Genomic DNA, 21,108 nt, shown 5'->3' with positions numbered 1-21,108 from the left:
GCCATGAAGGAGTTGGAGGGTATCCCAGTAACAAAGACTATCTGCAGATTAGTAAAGAAGGAACAGAGTAGCTTAAACCAGGATAGAATATGTTAGGTGTGTGCATGGGTTAGTCTACTTTATAACAGATTTAAGATACCCGTCAGATTGTGTTCTGCCATCTTCAAGTGTCCCTATAAAACAAATGGAGATATTTCTTTATGAAGAATGCCATGCAGAATAGGTTAAAGTGCAACTTATGCCTGCAGTTAGTAAAATCAATGGGCTTGTCCCTGGAAAAGACGAACATATTTACTGATGAAAATAAATATTACATTTAATACATACGGTTTGCATTTGCCTTGTCTGCTCCAGCTAAAGCATCAAATGCACCATGGACATTTGGAACCTACAAACAGCAAATGAAAAAAAAGTAGTCAGCAGTTGAATGAAGCAATATTTTTAAGTGCGTGTGAGTGTGTTTCCAGTTCACAAACCACTTACTGTGTAGCCTTTTTAACAGGCAAAAACTGCTGCTCTATTTCTAAGCTATATTCAGGATATTTAATCACCAACAGATGCCATCTGAAAGGTAATTTTAGGTAGGTGGATTGATGTAATGCAGGGCTGAGGGTGCATCTAACCAGTTACCATGCTAATGAAATCCATTTGTTGATAGGCTCAGATTATGAGAGACTTCCTGGAGTCAAACAGTGAGGGAAGTACAGTTTTGTACCTACCATAAATGTAGATGTCCGATAGGTATGTATCTGCAGTCCTAACATATGGGTTGTCCTGCCTCAGGCAGCCCTTCGGTCAGCCGGATTCCAAAGTCTGGGTCTGGCCTCGGCTGATGTCGCACTTCACCCGACGTCACAGCTGCTGGGGTATAAAGGCATCAGCCGACGCCATTTTCCTCAGTGTTTCTTGCCCCAGATGCCAGGTGCCCTCTAGGAAGGCTAAATTTGGATAAATGCAAATAATTCCAAACAGTAGAGAGCAAACAATATATATATATATATATATATATATATATATATATATATATATATATATACAAACAAATACACCATAATAGATTCCCCCAGCTAGCTAAAAGGGGTAAATACCTAGGAATACCATAGAGGGGAAGGAGGGTGGGTAATCCTGACTGCAGATGCATACCTATCGGACATCTACATTTATGGTAGGTACAAAACTGTACTATGTCCTTCAAGGATGCATCTGCAGTCCTAACATATGGGTAGAATACCATAGCCAAACTGGGGGAGGAGGCACTAAGATAAAGATGGTGTAGTTAAGATCCCTTGCAAAACAGCAGTTGCAAAACCTGCTCGGGATCTAGAGTATAAGGAAGATTATAATGCTTGGCAAATGTATGCACGGAGCTCCAAGTAGCAGCTTCTAAAATGTCTTTGGTAGCCACTCCTCGTAGGAAAGCTGTAGAGGTGGCTGTAGCTCTTGTGGAATGAGGTCTGATATTTTCAGGAGTTGTCTTTCCATGAAAAGAGTAACAAAATCGAATGCAATTTCCTATCCATTTTGAGATTGTCTGTTTTGAAATTGCTTTTCCTTGCATTCCTGTTGCATATGCTACCAGAAGCTGGTCAGTTTTTCTGTTGGTCTTAGTTCTGTCCAGATAGTAGCGTAATTGTCTGTGCACATCCAAGGTATGTAGCAGTCTTTCCCCCCTGTTCTGAGGGTTGGGGAAGAATGTAGGTAAATGAATCGCTTGGTTCAATGATACTCTGGAGACCACTTTTGATATAAAGGTAGGGTTAGTTCTCAGAGAGACTCTATCCTGATGGAAGATAAGGAAGGGTTGTACTGCCATTAATGCCTGTAACTCAGATACCCTTCTTGCTGAAGTGATTGCTAGCAGGAAAGCAGTTTTCCAAGACAAGAACTGTAATTCTGCTGTTGCTGCTGGTTCAAAAGGGGGAAGTGTTAACTTTTCCAGCACAAAGTTGAGATCCCATGTAGGTAAAGGTGGTTTCCTTGGAGGTTTTACATTTTTGATTCCTCTCAAGAACTGCCTGAGTAGAGGATGAGAGAAGACAGGAGGATCCATGTTGTATTCTGCTGAAATTTCTGATGCATGAATCTTAATGGAGGAGTAGGACAGGCCATTGTGGAACAGTTCTGCTAAGTATTCCAGGATGTGTGCTATGCTTGCCAATGAGACATTTTCTCCCTTTGCTGCACTCCAAATGAGGTATCTTTTCCACTTGGCTGAATAAGTTTTCCTTGTGGAGGGTCTGCGTGCCTCCAGGATAATGTCCTTAACCCTCTGAGATAAATCTGGGTTATTTTGTTTTATGCAATATTCCAAGCAGCTAGCTGCAGTGTTTTCAAGTTTGGATGTAGGATCTTGTAGTTGTTCTGTGTTAGAAGTAAGGGACATAGAGGTAGAGGCCATGCGTGTGTCCGAGACATGCTTCTCAGTAGCGGGTACCAATGTTGCCTCGGCCAGTCTGGAGCTATCAGGATTACCCTTGGCTGATCCTCTCTGATCTTCAGTAGGACTTTGTACATCAAAGGAAGAGGTGGGAATACATATACTGTCAGGTTCTTCCAGCTGAAGGAAAGGGAGTCCACCCTCCAAGCAAGTGGGTGGTATGTTCTTGTGCAGAATTTCTTCAATTGGTGGTTGTGTGGGGAGGCGAACAGGTCTATCTCTGGTAGTCCGCATTTCTTTGTTATGTCTTTGAAGATATCTGGATGCAGCATCCATTCGTGAGCATCCGTGGTAGTTCTGCTTAAGGTGTCTGCTAGTGAATTTTCTTTTCCTGGTACAAATCTGGCCTGAAGTTGAATGTTGAGATTCAGGGCCACATTCCACAGGTCCATTGCCATCCGGCATAGAGGATATGAGTGTGTACCTCCCTGTTTGTTGATGTACCACATGACTGTGGTATTGTCCGTCCTTATCAGCAGATGACCTTGTTGAAGGAGTGGTCTGAATGCCTGGATCGCATGTTTCACTGCCAGCATCTCCTTTAGATTTATGTGTAGATTCAGCTGGTCTTGGGTCCATAGGCCTTGTATACACTTGTCCACCATGTGTGCCCCCAGCCTAGGTCTGAGGCGTCCGTGGTGATGGTCTGGCTTGGATGAGGTTTGTGGAAAGGCAATCCTCTGTTCAACTGACAGGCCTGAGCCCACCACAGGAATTCTTGCTTCAGGCATGGAATTATTGGAATCTGGGCTTCTAGACTGTGCTTGTGTTGAGACCATACATTCCTTAGGTACCATTGCAACTTTCTCATATGCAGCCTGGCATGCGGAATCAATATTATGCAGGATGCCATGTAACCCAGGGCTTGCAGGACTTTCCTTGCAGTAAGCTGAGTTTGTGTTGTTAATGTCATGAAGTAGACTGGTAGTTGCTTTTGTTTTTCTTCTGTGAGAAAGGCCATCTGAGTTGATGTATCCAGTTCTGCACCCAAAAATGTTATCCTTTGGGATGGTACTAGTCTTGACTTTTGCATGTTGACTGTGTATCCCAAGGCTTGCAACAGTTGTATGACCTTTTCCAAATCTTTTGTTAATTTTGCCTTGTTGTCCGCTTGTATTAGGCAGTCGTCCAGGTATGGGTAAATCTGAATTCCCTGAAGCCTGCAATGAGCAATTACTGATGCCAGGCATTTCGTGAATACTCTGGGCGCAGTAGATAAGCCAAAGGGCAATGCTGAGAATTGATAATGCTCTGATCCTGCAAGAAATCTGAGGTGTCTTCTGCAATCTGGTCGTATAGGGACGTGCAGGTATGCCTCCTTGAGATCTAGAGTCACCAGCCAAGACTCCTTGCCCAGCATGGGAAGAAGTTGCTGGAGGGTCAGCATTTTGAATTTTGGAACAATGAGGTATGTGTTCAGTGCGGACAAGTCAAGAATACGTCTCCATTGATTTTCTTTTCTTGGTACAAGGAAAAGCCTGGAGTAAAATCCTTGGCCTTGTTCCATAAGCGGTACCTTTTCTATAGCTCTCATCCTTAGTAAGTTGTTGATTTGTCTTAGAGCGTCTGTTTTTTGGCTTGGTGGTAGGTTTGGCATTCCTCTTTTTTTTTTGGTAGAGTGTGGAAGTGAAACCTGTAGCCCTTGTCTATTGTTTGCAAAGTCCATTTGTCTCCTGTAATGTAATGCCAGTTGTCGGAAAATAAGGCTAGCTTTCCGCCCAAGGGTGCTTCCAGTTGTTCCCTGGTAGGCGGAACCAGAGCCAAGTCATTGTGTCTGCCCTGTGGAAGTGGTTGTAGTTGAATCTGTGGCAGTACTTCTCTGGTTGGTAGGTTGCCACTGACGTCCGCTGTAGGCACCCCTAGATTGACCTCTGCCTCTTGGCGTCTATTTCTGCCTCTCTGTGCTCTGGAGTTGTCTGGAAAGGACCAATTCTTCGAAGGCCAATTTCTGCTAAACCTCGGAGGTTGGACCTGTAAGAAATCCTTGACTGTTTGGACAGATTTTGCTTTTTCTTCCACCTTCTTTAGAACCTCCTGTGCAGGGGAGCCAAACAAACTTTGTTTCTCCATGGGAGCATCTAGGAGTTTTGACTTAACATGGTCTGGTAAGGATTGTTCTTTTAACCAGGCATGCCTTTGAATCACTGTTCCAGTCATAGCTGATCTAAAGGAAGCCTCCAGTGCATCATAGCCACATTTTAAGAAATGGTTACTGACCTGCTGAGAGTTATGTACCAAATCCTGAAGGGACTTGCGGTCTATAGGTTCAGGAGAGGACAGTTTTTTATTTAGCTGGTCTTAGCTGGTCTAACAAAAACTCCTGGTACTGAATCATGTGAAATTGACAGTTTAAGGCCCTGGCCGAAAGAGTAGCAGAAGTATAAACCTTTTTACCCCATCTCTCTAATGCTCTAGATTCCCTTTCAGAGGGAAGAGGGTTTTTGGCAGAGGCAGCTGCCACACCTTTAGGGCCCTGTGAAATGGTTTCAGGGTCTGCAACAGGAGCCTTATACAAATGGTAGTGTGTGTCCGGGACCCTGTAGTATCTGTCAGGCTTGGCAGGGGCCGGAGGAAGAGAATCAGGGGCAGTACAGGCATCATTATATGCATCATCAACAACTGTTGGTACTGGAGGAATGGCTAAAGGCCTATGCTGTGGTAAGTGTAAAAAAGTCCTTAGCCTTTTCCTTGAATCTGAAAAATCCTGGCCCTGCCATTGGAAGTGTTCCCTCATAGCATGTATGGTTTCCCCAAAAGAAAATTCTTCAGGAGGAGAAGCAGAAGGAATGGAGTCTTCTGCATCAGAATCCTCATAAGGAGAATATGGGCCTTCCTGAGGGTCTGAAATGTCTGAGTCATCCGAGGAATAGTCTGTAGAGAGAGGTTCCGGGGGTTCAGTCCTAGGCCTCTTATCTGGAGGGGGCTGAGAGGCCCTGTCTGGGTGAGGTTGGGATCCCTTGATCAAAGAAATGAGATCCTCAGCCAGGCTGAGTATTTGGGAACTAGAGGTAGGCCTATGTGAGGGAGTTTTAGCAGGTAAGGCCTTAGAAGATTTAGCTGCTTTAGCCCTGGAAAAAGCCTTGATAGACATAGAAGCAGGGGGTCTAGCAGCCCCACGTGCAGGGGTAGATATGTCTAAAGGAATAGTGTCTGACAAATCCTGGGTGCCTGCTTCTGTAGCAGTAAATTCAGTAGCAGATTCAGCCATGCTCTGTGAGGCCTCGGCTATTGGAGGCATGCTTTCGGCCAAAGGAAGAACCGAGGACTCTGTTTCAGCCGAAACCAAGACACTCGCGGTTGGCCTAACCGTGGTTTCAGCCGAAACCGCGAGTGTCGGTCCTTTTCCTTGTGCTTTTAAGCTAATTGTGTAGTCGGAGTCTCCGACGGCATTTTGTATGCAAAAGCGGGACCAAAAAACTCCTCTGCAAACTCCGACCGACGTCTAAGCGTCCGTCGGTTGAAGGAAGCACAGGCTAGACAAGCTGATACGTCGTGGTCTGGGCCTAAGCAAGGAAGGCAGTAAGAGTGGAAATCCTTATGAGGTATTTGTTTCCCACAAGTTAAACAATTATTTACTTTGTCTGACATCAGCTGAGGCAAGAAAGAGTCCCCAACGGGGAACTTAGCTTTTTAGAAGTCTTCGGTAGTAGAAATCTCTGGATCTGACCGACCGGCACTTGCGAACAGCTTCTGCTTCGGGCACCACGCGGCAAGAAAGACTGAGGAAAATGGCGTTGGCTGATGCCTTTATACCCCAGCAGCTGTGACGTCGGGTGAAGTGCGACATCAGCTGAGGCCAGACCCAGACTTTGGAATCCGGCCGACCGAAGGGCTGCCTGAGGCAGGACAACCCATATGTTAGGACTGCAGATGCATCCTTGAAGGACATCGTGTCACTATCCAAGTGGGGCACAGTTTATTATGCTTACATGAGCATCACATGATAGTTTGGTAGAAGGGCAGAAGTACACCACTGGGGGCATGCTACAACAAATACTTCACTGCTCTGTGTATAAATGGTACTGCCCTACCTGACAACCTAAGCCTGCAACACAGGAAGTCCTATTATGTTCAAGTTATTACCCTGGAGTGGTGCTGGGAGCTGGACACTGCTAAGTCAACTTCTTTAATATCAACAAAACCGTAGTGTAAGGGTGAATCATATACACCTCGTTATCACCTTGCATACATGCACACTTTGTGTTATGCATCCTTGATGTGAACACGATGCATTAAAGTCAAGAAAAAAGAAGTTATGTACTCACCATAACATTCCATGTTTGTTGTCCTTGATCTCGCCTTCCTTCTTGGTTGGGTTCAGAGCCGATCCTTGGCTCCGACTTGGCCGCATTCTAAAGCTCGAGAGCTTCCACTGGCTCGAGGCAAGACCCTATCCCAACATGCCTAGTGAGAGTTACCCACATCTCTTTTGAGATAACCCATAACACTAGACTATAATATGCAAATACAGACAGACATTTATATAACCTATACATACATATATACATATATATATATATATATATGTACATATATATATACATATATATATATATATACATATATATATATATACATATATATATACATATATATATACACACACACACACACACACACACACACACACACACACACACACACACACACACACACACACACACACACACACACACACACACACACACATAACCCACCAATTCAGTAGTATAAGGATTTTTAAGACTACCTAACTCATAAGGCAGGAAGGGAATCAAGGTCTATATAGCCAAAAGATGGATAATTCCTCTTGATCATCCAGGAGGGGGAAGGAGGGTGGGATGCAAGAAGGAAGGCGAGATCAAGGACAATAAACCTGGAACGTTATGGTGAGTACAAAACTTCTTTATGTGATGTTGCCCCTGTATCGCCTTCCTTCTTGTTGGATGGGACCGTATCCCCAGCACCTTCTTCTTGGGCGGCTCAATGGAACAGACTCTTCAGGACTGTGGAACCAAAGGATGCCCTGTTCTGAGAGGCCACATCCACTCTGTAATGAGTGATGAAGGTATGGGGGTTAACCCACGTAGCTGCTGCACAAATCGAGTCTAAAGGCAGTCTGGCCTGAAATGCAGTAGAGGTAGAGTGACAAGGCCCCAGTTGAATGTCCTCAAATTTTTCCTGGCAGCTGTTTGTTTTGTGAGTTACAGACGTAAGTGATAGTGTCTGAAAGCCATTTTGATAAAGTCCTTTTTCCAAGTCAAGAATTTTAGAGAATAAGCATTAGCCGGCTCGAACAGAGGACAAATCAAGGCAGCTAGGACTAAATTTAGATCCCAAGGAGGGGGTGGTACTCTTACTGGGGGTGTCAAGAGGATAGTACCTTTTAGAAAAGCTCTGCATAGCCTGTGGGACATAACGTTGGAACCCATTTCTCCCACATGAAAGTTAGAAACAGCAGCCAGCTGAACTCAGATAGTTTGCTGCTACTGCTGCTCCTTGGTTAAAGGTTTCAGCGATAAATTCGAGGATCTTTGAAACAGGTGCAGTAAAAGGATCAATACTATTTTTGGCTGCCCAACAAGAGAACCATTTCCATTTGCTAGTATAAAATTTTCTCATTGAGGATTTGTGAGAGGAAATTAAAATATGTTGTACTGCAGGAGAGATGTCAGGAAGCCTGGCTAGGACGTGGAGGAACCAAGCTGTCAGCTTGAGGGTCTGTAAGGAAGGATGGAGTATGCCCAATTGATGTACCAGTAGATCTGGAACTGAGTCCAGGATCCAAGGCTCCTCCTGAACATGGGGCCATAGAAACGGGAATTAGATTTGACGAGGCAAGTAATAGGCAATGAGTATTTGTTTGCAACCCAATGATTTTGTTTTCTGAAGAACCTTGGGTATTAGAGGGAATGGGGGAAAGGCATACAGAGGTCCCAGGGGCCAATCGTGAACGAGTGCATCCCTAGGTGACTGTCCCGGAGGGGGGCCTAGGGCGAAGTAGCTGCTGCATTTGGTATTGATGGAGGTGGCAAAAAGGTTGCAGCAAGGTTGGCTCCACTTGCTAAAAATCTGGTTTGCAATATCCTGCTTCAGGGACCATGCATGAGGCATAAGGATAGCCCTCCTTAGCTTGTCCGCTATCAAGATGGATTTCCCCGGAATGTGCTTTGCAATCAAAAAGCACTGGGAAGACATTCATTGCTCACTACCATTACTCTTACAGCCTCTCGATACAAGGGGGTAGGGATCTGGTTCTGCCTTGCTTGCTGATGTACCACGCTACAGGCATATTGTCCGTCTGAATTGCAATCGTCCCCGTGGGTAGAGAGCTCTGTAGTGCTTGCAATACCAGCAGCACTGCTCTCATCTCTAGGACATTGATATGCCAGTGGTACTGGTATTGTTGCCAAATCCCATGAACAGTCTGTTCCAGATAATGCCCCACATCTGGGAAGCGTTTGTGGTCACTGTGGCCACTGGTTGCAGGAGGATGAATGGTCTGCCCATTGTCAGCTGCGTGGATTGAAGCCACCATTTCAGGTCCTTCTTGCAGGTCTCCGTGATGAGAATTTCGTGTGACATGGGTAGATCTTGCATGGACCATTGAGCAAATAGGAGCCACTGTAATATCCTCATGTGGAAGCGTGCCAAGGGAGCTAATGTTACTGCTGCCGCCACTGAGTCCAGGACTTTAAGAACAAATCTCGCTCGATTAAGACTGTAACCTGATGTTGAACGGTTAACACCCTCTCCTGAAGCAATTTTGCTATCATGTCTTTTATACTGACATGGCAACAAGGCAGACTTTTCATAGTTTACAGTGATGCCTAGCTGAGAGCAGAGGCGGATTGTGGTGTCCCTTGCCTCGGTTAGTCGACGCTCGGTGGTGGCGGTAAGGAGCCTGTCATCCAGATATGGAAACACCCGGAATCCTAGATGCCCTCAGATAAGCCGTGACTACTGCCATGCATTTGGTGAACACCCTAGGGGCTATGGTGAGGCCAAAGGCAGAGCTCTGAATTGGTAGTAACTGGCTCCCAGCTGAAGTGTAGAAATCTCCTGGATCGACTGTCCATCATGATATGGTAGTACGCATCCTAGAGATCAATAGAGCAGACTGAATTGTCCTTTCCCAGAAAGGGAAGTATGGACTGCTGTGTCACCATCCGGAACTTTGTCTTTTTGACAGACTTGTTGAGCCTGCTGGGATCCAGAATGGACCTCCAGTCCCCTATTTTCTTTGGTACTAAAAGGAACTTTGAGTAAGTTCCGGATCTGATTTGGTCTGCGGGGACTTCTTGGATGACTCGTTTTTCTAGCAACCTTTGAACTGCTAAAGTTCCTGGCGCCCTTAGATTGGGTGACACATCTGGGATGGATTTTTGTTTTCTGGGGAGAGGTGGCATGGAGAAAGGAATACTGTATCCCCTGGATATTACCGACTGTACCCTTATGTCTTCTGTGATACTTTGCCAGGCTTCTGGGTACAGTGACATTCTGCCTCCAACTGCCTCCAGAGGTGGACAGGTGGGCCTCCTTTCAGGAGCACTGGAAGGGCCTACCAGAGAACGTATCTCTGTCGTCCTGACTCTGTGGACCCCCTCGGCCATGATGGCGGCGTCTCCCATGAATATTTCTCCCTGTGCCCCTGGGGGAAAAAAATCACCATGTGCATCAGGCAAAGCTCCCTGGGATTCCCAGAACCACATTTTTCCTCCTTTTTGACCTTTTGGATAAGGTCTAGTAGGAGTGGAAAAACGTACTCCCATGGCAGAAGAGTCTTGCCATCCTGCTAGCACCTGGTAAGAGTTTCTTTTACCTTGGGCCCGAACAACGACGAGCCATTAAAAGTGGCATTGGTAAAGGAGGACTTGAAGGGCTCTGCAAACTGACAAAGGTGCATTCAGGAAAGTCTCTGTAGGGCAGCTCCTGTGCCTGCAGACCTACTCGTTCCATCAGCTGCATAGGAAATAAGCCGCATAGAGGAGTTAACTACGGAAGATAAGGTCACAAGCTGAGAAGCAGTTCTATCTGTAGCTCCTGCAGCTGTAGGATCTTATAGGGTATCTCCTAGCACTTTCAGGAGATCCCTCTGGAGACGGGTGACATGGGATAAATAATTCAGTGACCTAAGGGTAAAGGCCACTGAAGAAAAGACATGCTTTCCCATATCTTTTCATTGTACGGGACTCCTTTTTCGGTGGATGGACAGAAGAGGTTTCTGCTAATTCCTTCTTTGTGGCTGCCGCAACCACCATAGCATCAATTGGCATGCCCTTAGGAAAGCTTTGTCGTCCGGTGCAGTGATGAACTTATTGGGCCTCCGCGGAGGGTAATGCTACTCAATGCTAAAAGACTAAATCTCAAAATGCACTCACTTGAGGTACTCCTTAAAATGGAGAACATCGATATCTGTGCAGTGACTGAGACCTGGTTCAAGGCTCTAGAGAGCACCTCTGCATTACCAGGCTATAACTCATACCACACTTTTCGGCCATCTAACCGGGACCAGAACACCAAAGGCAGAGGTGTGTCCATATTCATTAAGGATATCCACACCACCAGGCTAGCTGCGCAGCATAACGCATCCGAGGTTATCCAAGTGCAACTAACTGGGCAAAACTGCAATCCAAATTCTAGCCTGCTACAGATCCCCCACCATGCCCCAGGATTCCCACTCCTCTTTTCTTGATATACTGGAAAATATTGCTGTTCAACCAAACACATTAATAATGGGTGATTTCAACTACCCCACCATTAACTGGGAAAACTACTCATGTACTAACTCCTTCGCTCAACGCTTTCTGGAATTCATAAATTCCAATGCCCTGGATCAACTTATCCACACCCCCATCAGGGGTAACAATATCCTAGACCTAGTCATTACCAACATGAGTGACCAGTGTTCCACACCTGAAGTCAACTCCTTGTGGGTCAGATCCGACCATAATTTAATCACCCTAGATATCCGCATCCTGCCTCCACCCAACATTAAGGAAACCACGGTAAAAAAATGTCTCCAAAGCCAACTTCATGCTTCTTAAGACAATAGTGGCGAACTTCATGACACCCATGAAGCTGGACAATACAGTTATGACTGCTGAAAACTACACAAATGCACTCTATAAGCACTTACACGAGTGCATGGATTGTGCTATCCCAAACAGAACCAAGACGCTATCCACCAAAAAAAGGAAGCCAATCTGGTGGTCCCCTGCCATAGACAAACTCTACAACAGAAGGAAGAAACTGTTGCAAAGGGGAGTAAAATCCCATGAGTGGAGGAGCTCCCTGGTCAGCCTCAATAAGAAGTTGAGATCCCTTATAAGATCCTCCAATGCTAGCTACGAAAACAAAATTGCCACTGATTCTATGGGCAGCCACAAAGCATTCCATAGCTATGTCAAGAATCTCAAGGCAACACCCAGATCTGCTCTAAGTTACAGCACAATGGCACAAAAATTACTGAACCAACTGATATTGCCAACATCCTGGCAGATAGGTTAAGTGCTAACTTTACCCCACTCTCACCCCATAAAGGGCCCTTATCTATACAGGAAGAAAGCAGAGTCCCTGTAATCACATCTACACAGGTAAAAGCAACACTCTCTAAAACCAAAAACACAGCATCCATGGGACCCGACAACATCCCAGGCTGCGTTTTACATGAACTTCAGAATGAAATGGCACCCCACCTGAGCACCATGTTCAACCATAGTTTCACGTCAGGCTTTGTGCGCACTGAATGGCGCACAGCAACAGTTATCCCACTCCATAAAGGGGGAGCCACCACTGATCCTGGGAACTATCGCCCTATTAGCCTGACAAGCCTGGTCTGCAAGGCCATGGAATGTATCATCATGGAACTCATAAACAAAGACATTGGTAACCTCCAAACTCTGGACCCTACCCAATTCGGGTTTGCGAAAGGCAGATCATGTCTTCTGAACCTGATCGACTTCTTTGAGGCAGTCACCAAAGCCGTAGACAAGGGTAAGGTGGTTCACATGGCCTATCTTGACCTCACCAAGGCTTTCGACACCATCCCCCATTCTGGAATTATAGCTAAACTCACTAAACAAGGTATAAATCCCTATGTCACAAGATGGGTTGCCACCTGGCTCACTGACAGATCCCACACTGTAAAAGTTGCAAACTCCAAATCTGACTTCAAACCAGTGACAAGTGGAGTACCACAGGGTTCAGTCCTGGGACCTCTCCTGTTTGGTATCTACTTCTCTGAAATACAGGCCAACACAGAAGGCCTCTGGCTAACGAAGTTTGCAGATGACTACAAACCAGGAGCCATAGTCGCGTCCACAAATGATGTGGACATCCTACAGAAGGGCCTCACTGAGACGGATGCCTGGTGTCAGAGGCATGGTCTTAAGCTCAATGCCAAAAAGTGCACTGTCATCCCCTTTGGTAAAAACTCTGTACCCATGAACTACCACAATAACAGCAGTCTACTTAACGCCAAATGTGTGCTAAGAGACCTTGGGACATAGGATGACAGTAGTCTCTCCTTTGATAATCGCATCACCACAGTAGTCAGGAAATCCTTCTATGTGGCACACTTCATCACAAAAGGGTTATCATCCAGGAAAAAAAGAGGTCATTGTTCCCCTCTACTCGGCACTCATTAGACCCTTTCTAGAGTACAACTCCCCTTTTGGAATGTACCTCAAAAGACATCTGAAGCAGCTTGAAAGGCCACAGAAGTACCTCACAAAGAGGATTACTGGCCTCTGCTGTACACTGACTGTCTCAAAAAAACTCCAGGTTTACTCTATAGCATATCGCCTACTCCGAAGAAATCTCTGCCTAACATATAAATCAATGTTAAACCTAGAGCTGTTGGACATGCTATACTTAACAAAATCCCAATCCCTCCGAGCTACATGCTCTAGGGACCTAAACCTTGTCACCCCAATAAACAGGACATGCTGGAGGGATAGATTCCTGTCCCAGAGGCTTTCTTGAGGAAGGAATCTTGAGGAGTGGATGGGAAATAGGAAACACACCCTGGGGATCACTTCTGTGTCTCTGCTCGACAGGGGCACATGAAATTAACTTTCTTGGGTGGCATAAGCCAGGGAATCTTGTTGGTTAGGCTTACTTAGGCCCTTGGGCCGATAGCCTAGTACCTATTTATGAACATATAATTTTACGGAGCTCCACGCCTTTTGACTTACTACCCCTAGCAGCGGGTCGAAGGGTTGAGACACCCAAGAGGTGGAGGGTCGGGAACCAAATGCATCCAGGTACACGGACTCGTCTTCAGAAGGGGAAAGGGATTTCCAGCCACCTCTCTGCTTAAGGATTTCCAGGATGTCTGAAAAAGAGACATCCTCAGAGGGTGACCATGGGTGTGTTGTCCCCCTCAGACCGCTCCACCCACGGCTCCAGCTGCTTCTTCCCCATTCGGGCCAGTGTCAACCTCCAAACCACCCCTCCTCCCCAACTTTCTTGGGTGGCGTAAGCCAGGGCTATCTCCTAGAAGAAAGGAATAAGGGAGAGCCCTCTAACTAAAACGGGCTGAAGGGTAGGACGAATCCTCTAACTCAAATGGATTCGTAAGATAGAAAGGGAGATGGTAGGCCTGAAAGGAAAGGAAAACCTCCAAGTCCATGTCCAATGTCAAGGACTCAGGGGAGTCCATGTGCTTCCTCTCGCAAGTCCTCCTCCGAGGGGTGGTCTGGAGAGGCATCAGAAGGGGGGGTCACCCAAAGGGGCGTCTTGGGGCATTGGTTCCCTACACTTGGGGAGGAGGGGTGGTTCGGAGGTGGACACTGGCCCGGATAGGGAAGGAGCAGCTGGAGCCGTGGGTGGAGCAGTCTGAGGGGAAAACACACTCTTCATCACCTCAAAGGCACCACGATCCCGATCCAAAAGGGTCTCCAGCTCCAAAGAGCCCAGAGATCTCCTCCAAACCGAGAGTGATAGCTCCAAGGCCGATGTAGGCGCCAAACTCACCTGCACCAAAGCTCCAATTAGGAAAGTAGGATCCGACAAGGGTCCGATCTTGCTCAACCCCCCCCCCCCCCCGGAGCTGAGGGAGTGTCGGCCCCCAGATCCCTCAAAAGAAGGTGGTATCGAAGAGATCACAGCAGATGTCGGATCCAAGAGACCCATGGCCTTCGGTTCTGATGGTTCCACCACAATACCATGCGCGCTGGCTCCGAGCATGGGTATGCCGGAGGAGGAATCGACGACAGAGTAGGTTGGATGGTTGGCTCCACTTCCATACAGGCTGGGCTCAATAAATTTTCTGCTAAGGCCGGTGACCTGAGAAGCCTCTTCACCACCCTCTTCACATCGTTATCCGAAAGGCTCCTGAATGATCGAGAGGAATGGGAGGATGATTGGTGACTGCCTGCCACAGACTGGAGAAGAGGAGACTGTGGCACGGAATGTACCGGTTCCAAGCAGGGGGACCTAGACCTTTTATGGCTCTTACATGGTTCTGAAGATACTGATGGAACTAAAGGAGATAAAGCCTTGTCGAACCCAATAGCTATTGGCTCCGATGAACTCGACAGTTTGTCTTTGCCCTTTGACAGTTCCGAGACCGGAGCCAATGAAGATGTCAATTTGGGGGTTTTGTCTGATTTTTTTGCCTGAGTCCCTTCATTAGGCACCTCGAATGGCCCTTTCAACAATTCCTCAAAATAAGCTTGCTCTTGCACTCCTGCAGGACTCTGGAACTAAAACCATGACAAATGGAACAAGAGTCCTGCAGGTGAACAGCTCCCAAACAGAAGACACAGCTGGTATGACCATCAATAAGAGACATCTTTTGGGTGCAGGAATCACATTTCTTGAATCCAGAAGGCTTGGATTCTTTGGCAACTTCTTTGGACATATTTACCACACAACACAACAAGATCACAATAGATAGTAAAATAGAAAATATAGGGATACAGTAGACAAAAAACAGACAGCACAAAGTTTTTATTTATTTTTTTTTTAAGGGGAAAGAAACGGAAGGAGGAGAGTCTCTAAGTAAAATGACAACTTCTCTGATGCTTCTAACTTAAACAGCTATTTCCTAGAAGAAAGGAATAAGGGAGAGCCCTCTAACTAAAATGGGCTGAAGGGTAGGACGAAACCTCTAACTCAAACGGATGCGTAAGATAGAAAGGGAGATGGTAGGCTTGAAAGGAAAGGAAAGGAAAACGACGACCTCAACAACAAATTGCAAGTAAACAAGTGATATATAGAGAGGGATAGACCCACAACAGATTCAACTAAGCTATATGAAAAAACTGTGTTTTCAAAAGGTAATTTTTACGAGAAATTACAAAGAAAATAATTCAACTTAGCCTGAGCCAGTCGTCAGCAATCTCAAAGCTTCAAGTGGCAAATGAGATCTGGGTAACTTGCGCTAGGCATATTGGGATAGGGTCTAGCCTTGAGCCAGTGGAAGCTCTTGAGCTTTAGAATGCGGCCGAGCTGGAGCCAAGGATCTGCTCTGAACCCAACCAACAAGAAGGAAGGTGAGATAGGGACAACATAACATGCATCTTTTAACCAAACATGGACATGCAATGTAATTCAGTAAACCTTTTAAAACAATCTGTTAGCAATATGATAATAGACTTTTTTGAATGCTTCATTTCATTAACATCCTTACATTCTACAGTACTGTGCCTGTACTTGTACAACCACATCTTAAACTTATGTTTATACTTTCAGGACATGGATGAAAGGGTCCACTTTGGACCAGTTCACTTACCTGGTTAATGAAGAAATTAATTAATAAAACAAAAACAAACAAAAAAAGATAAGTATGGTCGAAGACAAGACGAGACAAACTTATGAACAAGGAACAGTGTTACTGTTCCATTATGCCCTTCATCAATCCGCACAGCATCATTCACCAGAGTAAGCAAAGCATTCAGTCTTACTTTAAACTTGCTGACATCTGAGACACGCCCAACATCTCCAGGCAAGCTATTCCACACCTTAAACTTTGTAAGAACCAATTTCCAGTGATGAGATTTTTGCAAAGACTCTACCAGTCTTTGTGAGAATTAATTACCTGTGATACTGTTTTTGCCAAGACTAAAATGTGTTCTCCCTAAATGAAGGCAAAAATAATCCAATGCAACTGAATAAGAATGGTTCCAGTAGACATTTATGTACTTTGTCATATCTCTTACTCTTCTATACGATAGGTTAAAACAGGACCATCTTCCCAATCTGAATATTTGATTTCCCCAAGTACTTGATTCTCTTTGTAAATGTTCTCTCTACTAGCCCTGTTTTATCAGTATGCACCTTCCCCAAGGACACCCCAATCAGGGCTCCATATTCTGACTTTGGCTTCACCACAACTAGAAATAATTTCCCCATTAATTTCTTACACCTACATTTAAATAGTGCTAACTTGTATTTACATCTAAAATGACTGCATCACTAGGGTTCTGAAAATACAGCGTCTTGTCCACAGCACTCAAGTCATTCACGTGTTCTATATTTACATTACTCAGACTATAAGATGCGTTACACTTATCAACTTCACTGGACATAAATTTGATATTTACAAAAATAAAAGTCATTCTATTTAGTTTTGCTTAATTGCTTAAGTAATTCAGGCTTCTTGTAGGATTTCTCTGACAAGATGAAGAATAACATTGCTAATATTTATATCATCAGCATAAATGACATAAAAATACTGTTGTTGAATCTTATGTCTGACAAATAAATATTAAACACGTGAGGTCAGAGTACACACCTTTATTTACATAATGTTCTGAGCTTTTTTCCTCTCATTCCAGTATACATTCCACTGCCCATCTCTGAACCACTCCTTGATCCATATAACAAGTAGCTAAGATAGATTCAATCTCATCAATTTGTTAATTGATTAGTTATGATCATATCAAAGGCACATGAAAAGTCTATATAAATTGCATTCACCTGTAAACCTTTTTCAGTTTCTTCCATAATATTACAATAGAATATTAGGTTTCAAGTTCCATAACATTCTAACAGAACGTCGAGTTACAGGATATCATATATATTAGCATGTTTAGAAATAGATGTATAACCATTCTTCCAAACTTTAAGATTCAATCTAAGATGAATGTTTCCATCTGCTTCCCTGTTCATGACCGAAACCAATAGGTCTGCAACATTTAACAATATGGCAATCATCTTTATTCTTAAACATGGGCCTAATAGTCATTATTTTCTAATCATCAGGTATTTTTCCAGTACCAAAGCTGTTTTTAAATAAGAACTTTACTGCTTAGAACCACAGAATGTCTAAGGGTCTTAAATACCAAGATTATTATTATTATCAGCTCCCTTAACTTTATAAAAAATTTGGACCTTAAAAAGGCTTGTCCACAGACCAGCTGTGACCTATTGTCATTTACGTTCTTCAGCAGGGTACTATTTTTCAATTTATCATTCCCAAAAGTATGCATATAATACATCTCAAATTTATTTTCTCACCTTAGTATAAAAATTACCACCTTATACATACAAATGTATAACATTTACCAGCCCTACTGTCAGCAACATACTTGCACAGATTCAGATAGCATTTCTTGTAATAAGACTGTTTACAAATAATCCACTTTTTATGCATTTTATTTTTCTTACTTTTTAATTTCTTTGTGCGAGTATAGTTGATGAACTTGGTGCACTTTGCACAAAAAAAGATATATGGGAAGGAGGTGAATTGTTATTGTAGGAAGGAAAGGGAAGTTTTTTGATTGGTTGATTAGTTTCGTTAGTGTTACACTTTAGTTACCTTTGCACTTAGTTTAATTTTTACCTAATTTAGACAGCTTTTTTTTTTCATCCAAATAAGTATGAATTTGATATATAAGGCGTTAATTTAATTGGGCAGTATTGTTTTTATTTCTTGGGAGGATATTTTATGTGCGTACAAAGCTATTTTTTACAGTGTGCTGAATGAGAAAAGTGGACTTGTTTCAATTTTTTACTTTTTTGAAGTGTAGATTTTTATTTATGCTGGTTGTTTAGGTATGCTGGGGTGTTTGGGGTGCCAATGTCTCTTTTATGCAGGCAGCATGTAAAATTTTACTTTTGTTTTTGTAAAACAGCTCAAATATGGTAGGTTTAGAGGTGAATTTTAGTAGTGCTGATGACATGTCAGGAATGTACCAAGAGTACGGTAAATCTTATTTGTATAGTGTACCACATACCTGTTTTATGAAACCCTTCATCTGGGGTCTACTGTCAGGATAAACACTATTTTACACATTCCCATACTCATGTAAAAATCATTATCAATATTTAGCCCTCTTCTACTTAGGAATTTTATGCAACCAAAAGTTATCACCACTCCTAAAAATACGACCACTCCAGAATATTCGCCCTCCCTGAATAACCACACCTAAAATTATACGACTTGCCTTCTGTATTCCTTTCTAATGAATCTTGCATCCTGAACAGTACTCACATCCACTATTAATACAGACCTGTCTTTGAATGCTCTACATTTTAATATTGGTCCACATATTACTGACATTTACATAAAATTCCTAGGTAGAAGAGGGCTAAATATTGATAATGATTTTTACATGGGTATGGGAATGTGTAAAATAGTGTTTATCCTGACAGTAGACCCCAGATGAAGGGTTTCATAAAACAGGTATGTGGTACACTATACAAATAAGATTTACCGTACTCTTGGTACATTCCTGACATGTCATCAGCATGACAGTAAAGCTAAAATTCCCACCATCTGGAAAATATCCTATGCAATCCCACTTCACAAAGGAGGCAACTCTACTGAATTCTCCAATTATAGGCCAATTGCTATACTCTCTCCACTTGCAAAGATTATGGAAAAATGTATTCATAGACAACTTATGCACCACCTAATCCAAAATCGCCTTATGGCAGACACTCAGCATGGCTTCCGTCCTCATCACAGCACTACTTCAGCCCTCCTAGCCTTTACTAACAACATAAACCATAATCGCAACAATAATTATATATCCTCAGCCCTCTTTTTGGATCTTTCCAAGGCATTCGATATGGTTGATCACCAACTTTTAATCCACACCCTGCAAACATTCTGTCTCGATACTGGAGCCCTCCAATGGTTTCAATCTTACCTGAATGGTCGACAGCAGGCTGTCCTCTGGCAGAACAAACTCTCTAACCTTCTACCTAACACCCTCGGAGTACCACAAGGCTCTATACTAGGGCCCTTGCTGTTCTCCATCTTCATTAACGACCTTTATACTGTCATCCCAAAAGTCAGCTGTATCCAATATGCTGATGACTCTACTCTGATTTGCTCAGCCACATCTCCAGTAGAGTTATGGTCAGCTACCCAGACCACCTTTAATACAATAGAAAACAGGCTTTCTGAACATCGTCTGATCCTAAATCCCAAAAAAACTAAAATGCTGTTATTTTCACCAACACGTAGGTCTACCACTTTCACCTTTACCATAAAATCAAATGACGGCACAATAATCTCCCCTGACCCATCTACAAAACTATTAGGTGTCATCACAGACAATAATCTCAAATTTGACCTACATGTTAACCAAACTATCAAAACCATCAATAAAAAACTAGGGTCACTTTACAGAATAAAAACCTTCCTAACCCCTCCAGCTAAAATTGCCATAGCTCGCTCTCACCTTCTTTCAACCCTTCTGTATGCATCCCCTCTACTCTCGAATTTGAACAAGACTGTCCTTAACAAACTCTCAATTTGCTACAACCACATTGCCAGGTTTGCCACTGGGCTTGCTTTTAGGACACATCATTGCATCAATCTAAATCAACTTGGTTGGCTTTAACTACCTAGCCTAATCCAGTATAGCCAACTGATTATGGCCTATAAAATCCTCTATAATCCGGACAATACTCCTGCACTTAAAAATATTATCACCCCCTATAACAATCCTAGACCGCTTCGATCCTCTAACAAACTACTAATTCAGACTAGCAAAATTAATAACACAGCCGGTGATTCTCTCTTTGCAAACTCTGTAAGTAGATCCTGGAACTCTCTTCCAGCTGATATTACCTTACTTTTCACCTTAGGTCAATTTAAAACTAGACTCAAACAACATTTGTCACTTAACTGGCTATGTCAATGTATCAAGCCTGGCTAACTCGAATGTGTAAACATCTGTTAATCAGTTGACTGTGTAATTTAATCCTGATTTGTGCTCAGGACTAACTGTAACCTGTGGAACTTGTTTAACTTGCTTATTTATGTAATCTCTGTAAATAGTCTGTTTGTAATATGTAATGCTGGTATTATGTAATGCTGTATCTGCTTACCCTTGGAGCTTTTCTCCCTGGGCCTCCGCTGAAAATGGACATCCATCCAGTCGGACTATCCCGGTCAACAAATGTAAAATAAAATAAAATAAAAAAACATCAAATGATATAACATTTATTTATTCATTCCTTCTTTGTTGACTGGGTTAGTCCCATTAGGCTAGTGGCCTCTTTTGAGGGGAGACCCAATGAGGTACTTATAACTACTTGGAGAAATTTAGCTACGGCACTGAGAAACTTCTCATACTCTTTTCGATAGATGTGTGGGATCTTCTACATCCACCAACTCAAGCAAATGGGACCCCCCCATTATGTTGCACTGCAGTGTCAGCAATCAATCTACCTGATGGGGAGACAGAACCTACACAGCCTTCTGAACCAAAAGTGAGGGTACTACC

At 43.7% G+C, this 21,108-nt stretch overlaps 1 protein-coding gene across 1 annotated transcript in view; it reads right to left on the bottom strand.

Annotated features, from left to right (window-relative positions):
* ERGIC1 (endoplasmic reticulum-golgi intermediate compartment 1) overlaps positions 1 to 21,108 on the bottom strand; it is an 864,031-nt gene that overhangs the window by 183,554 nt on the left and 659,369 nt on the right. The window contains exon 9 of the mRNA XM_044069870.1: positions 328 to 388. Coding sequence (XP_043925805.1) covers positions 328 to 388 — 61 coding nt within the window. The remainder of the gene's footprint in view (positions 1 to 327; positions 389 to 21,108) is intronic.

The sequence above is a fragment of the Protopterus annectens genome, chromosome 4.part0, assembly GCF_019279795.1.
Source record: "Protopterus annectens isolate FY-2018-M chromosome 4.part0, PAN1.0, whole genome shotgun sequence".
NCBI classification, from domain to species: domain Eukaryota; kingdom Metazoa; phylum Chordata; order Ceratodontiformes; family Protopteridae; genus Protopterus; species Protopterus annectens.
Note: the sequence above shows the minus strand (reverse complement) of the source record. Positions and strands in the feature narration are given on the sequence as shown.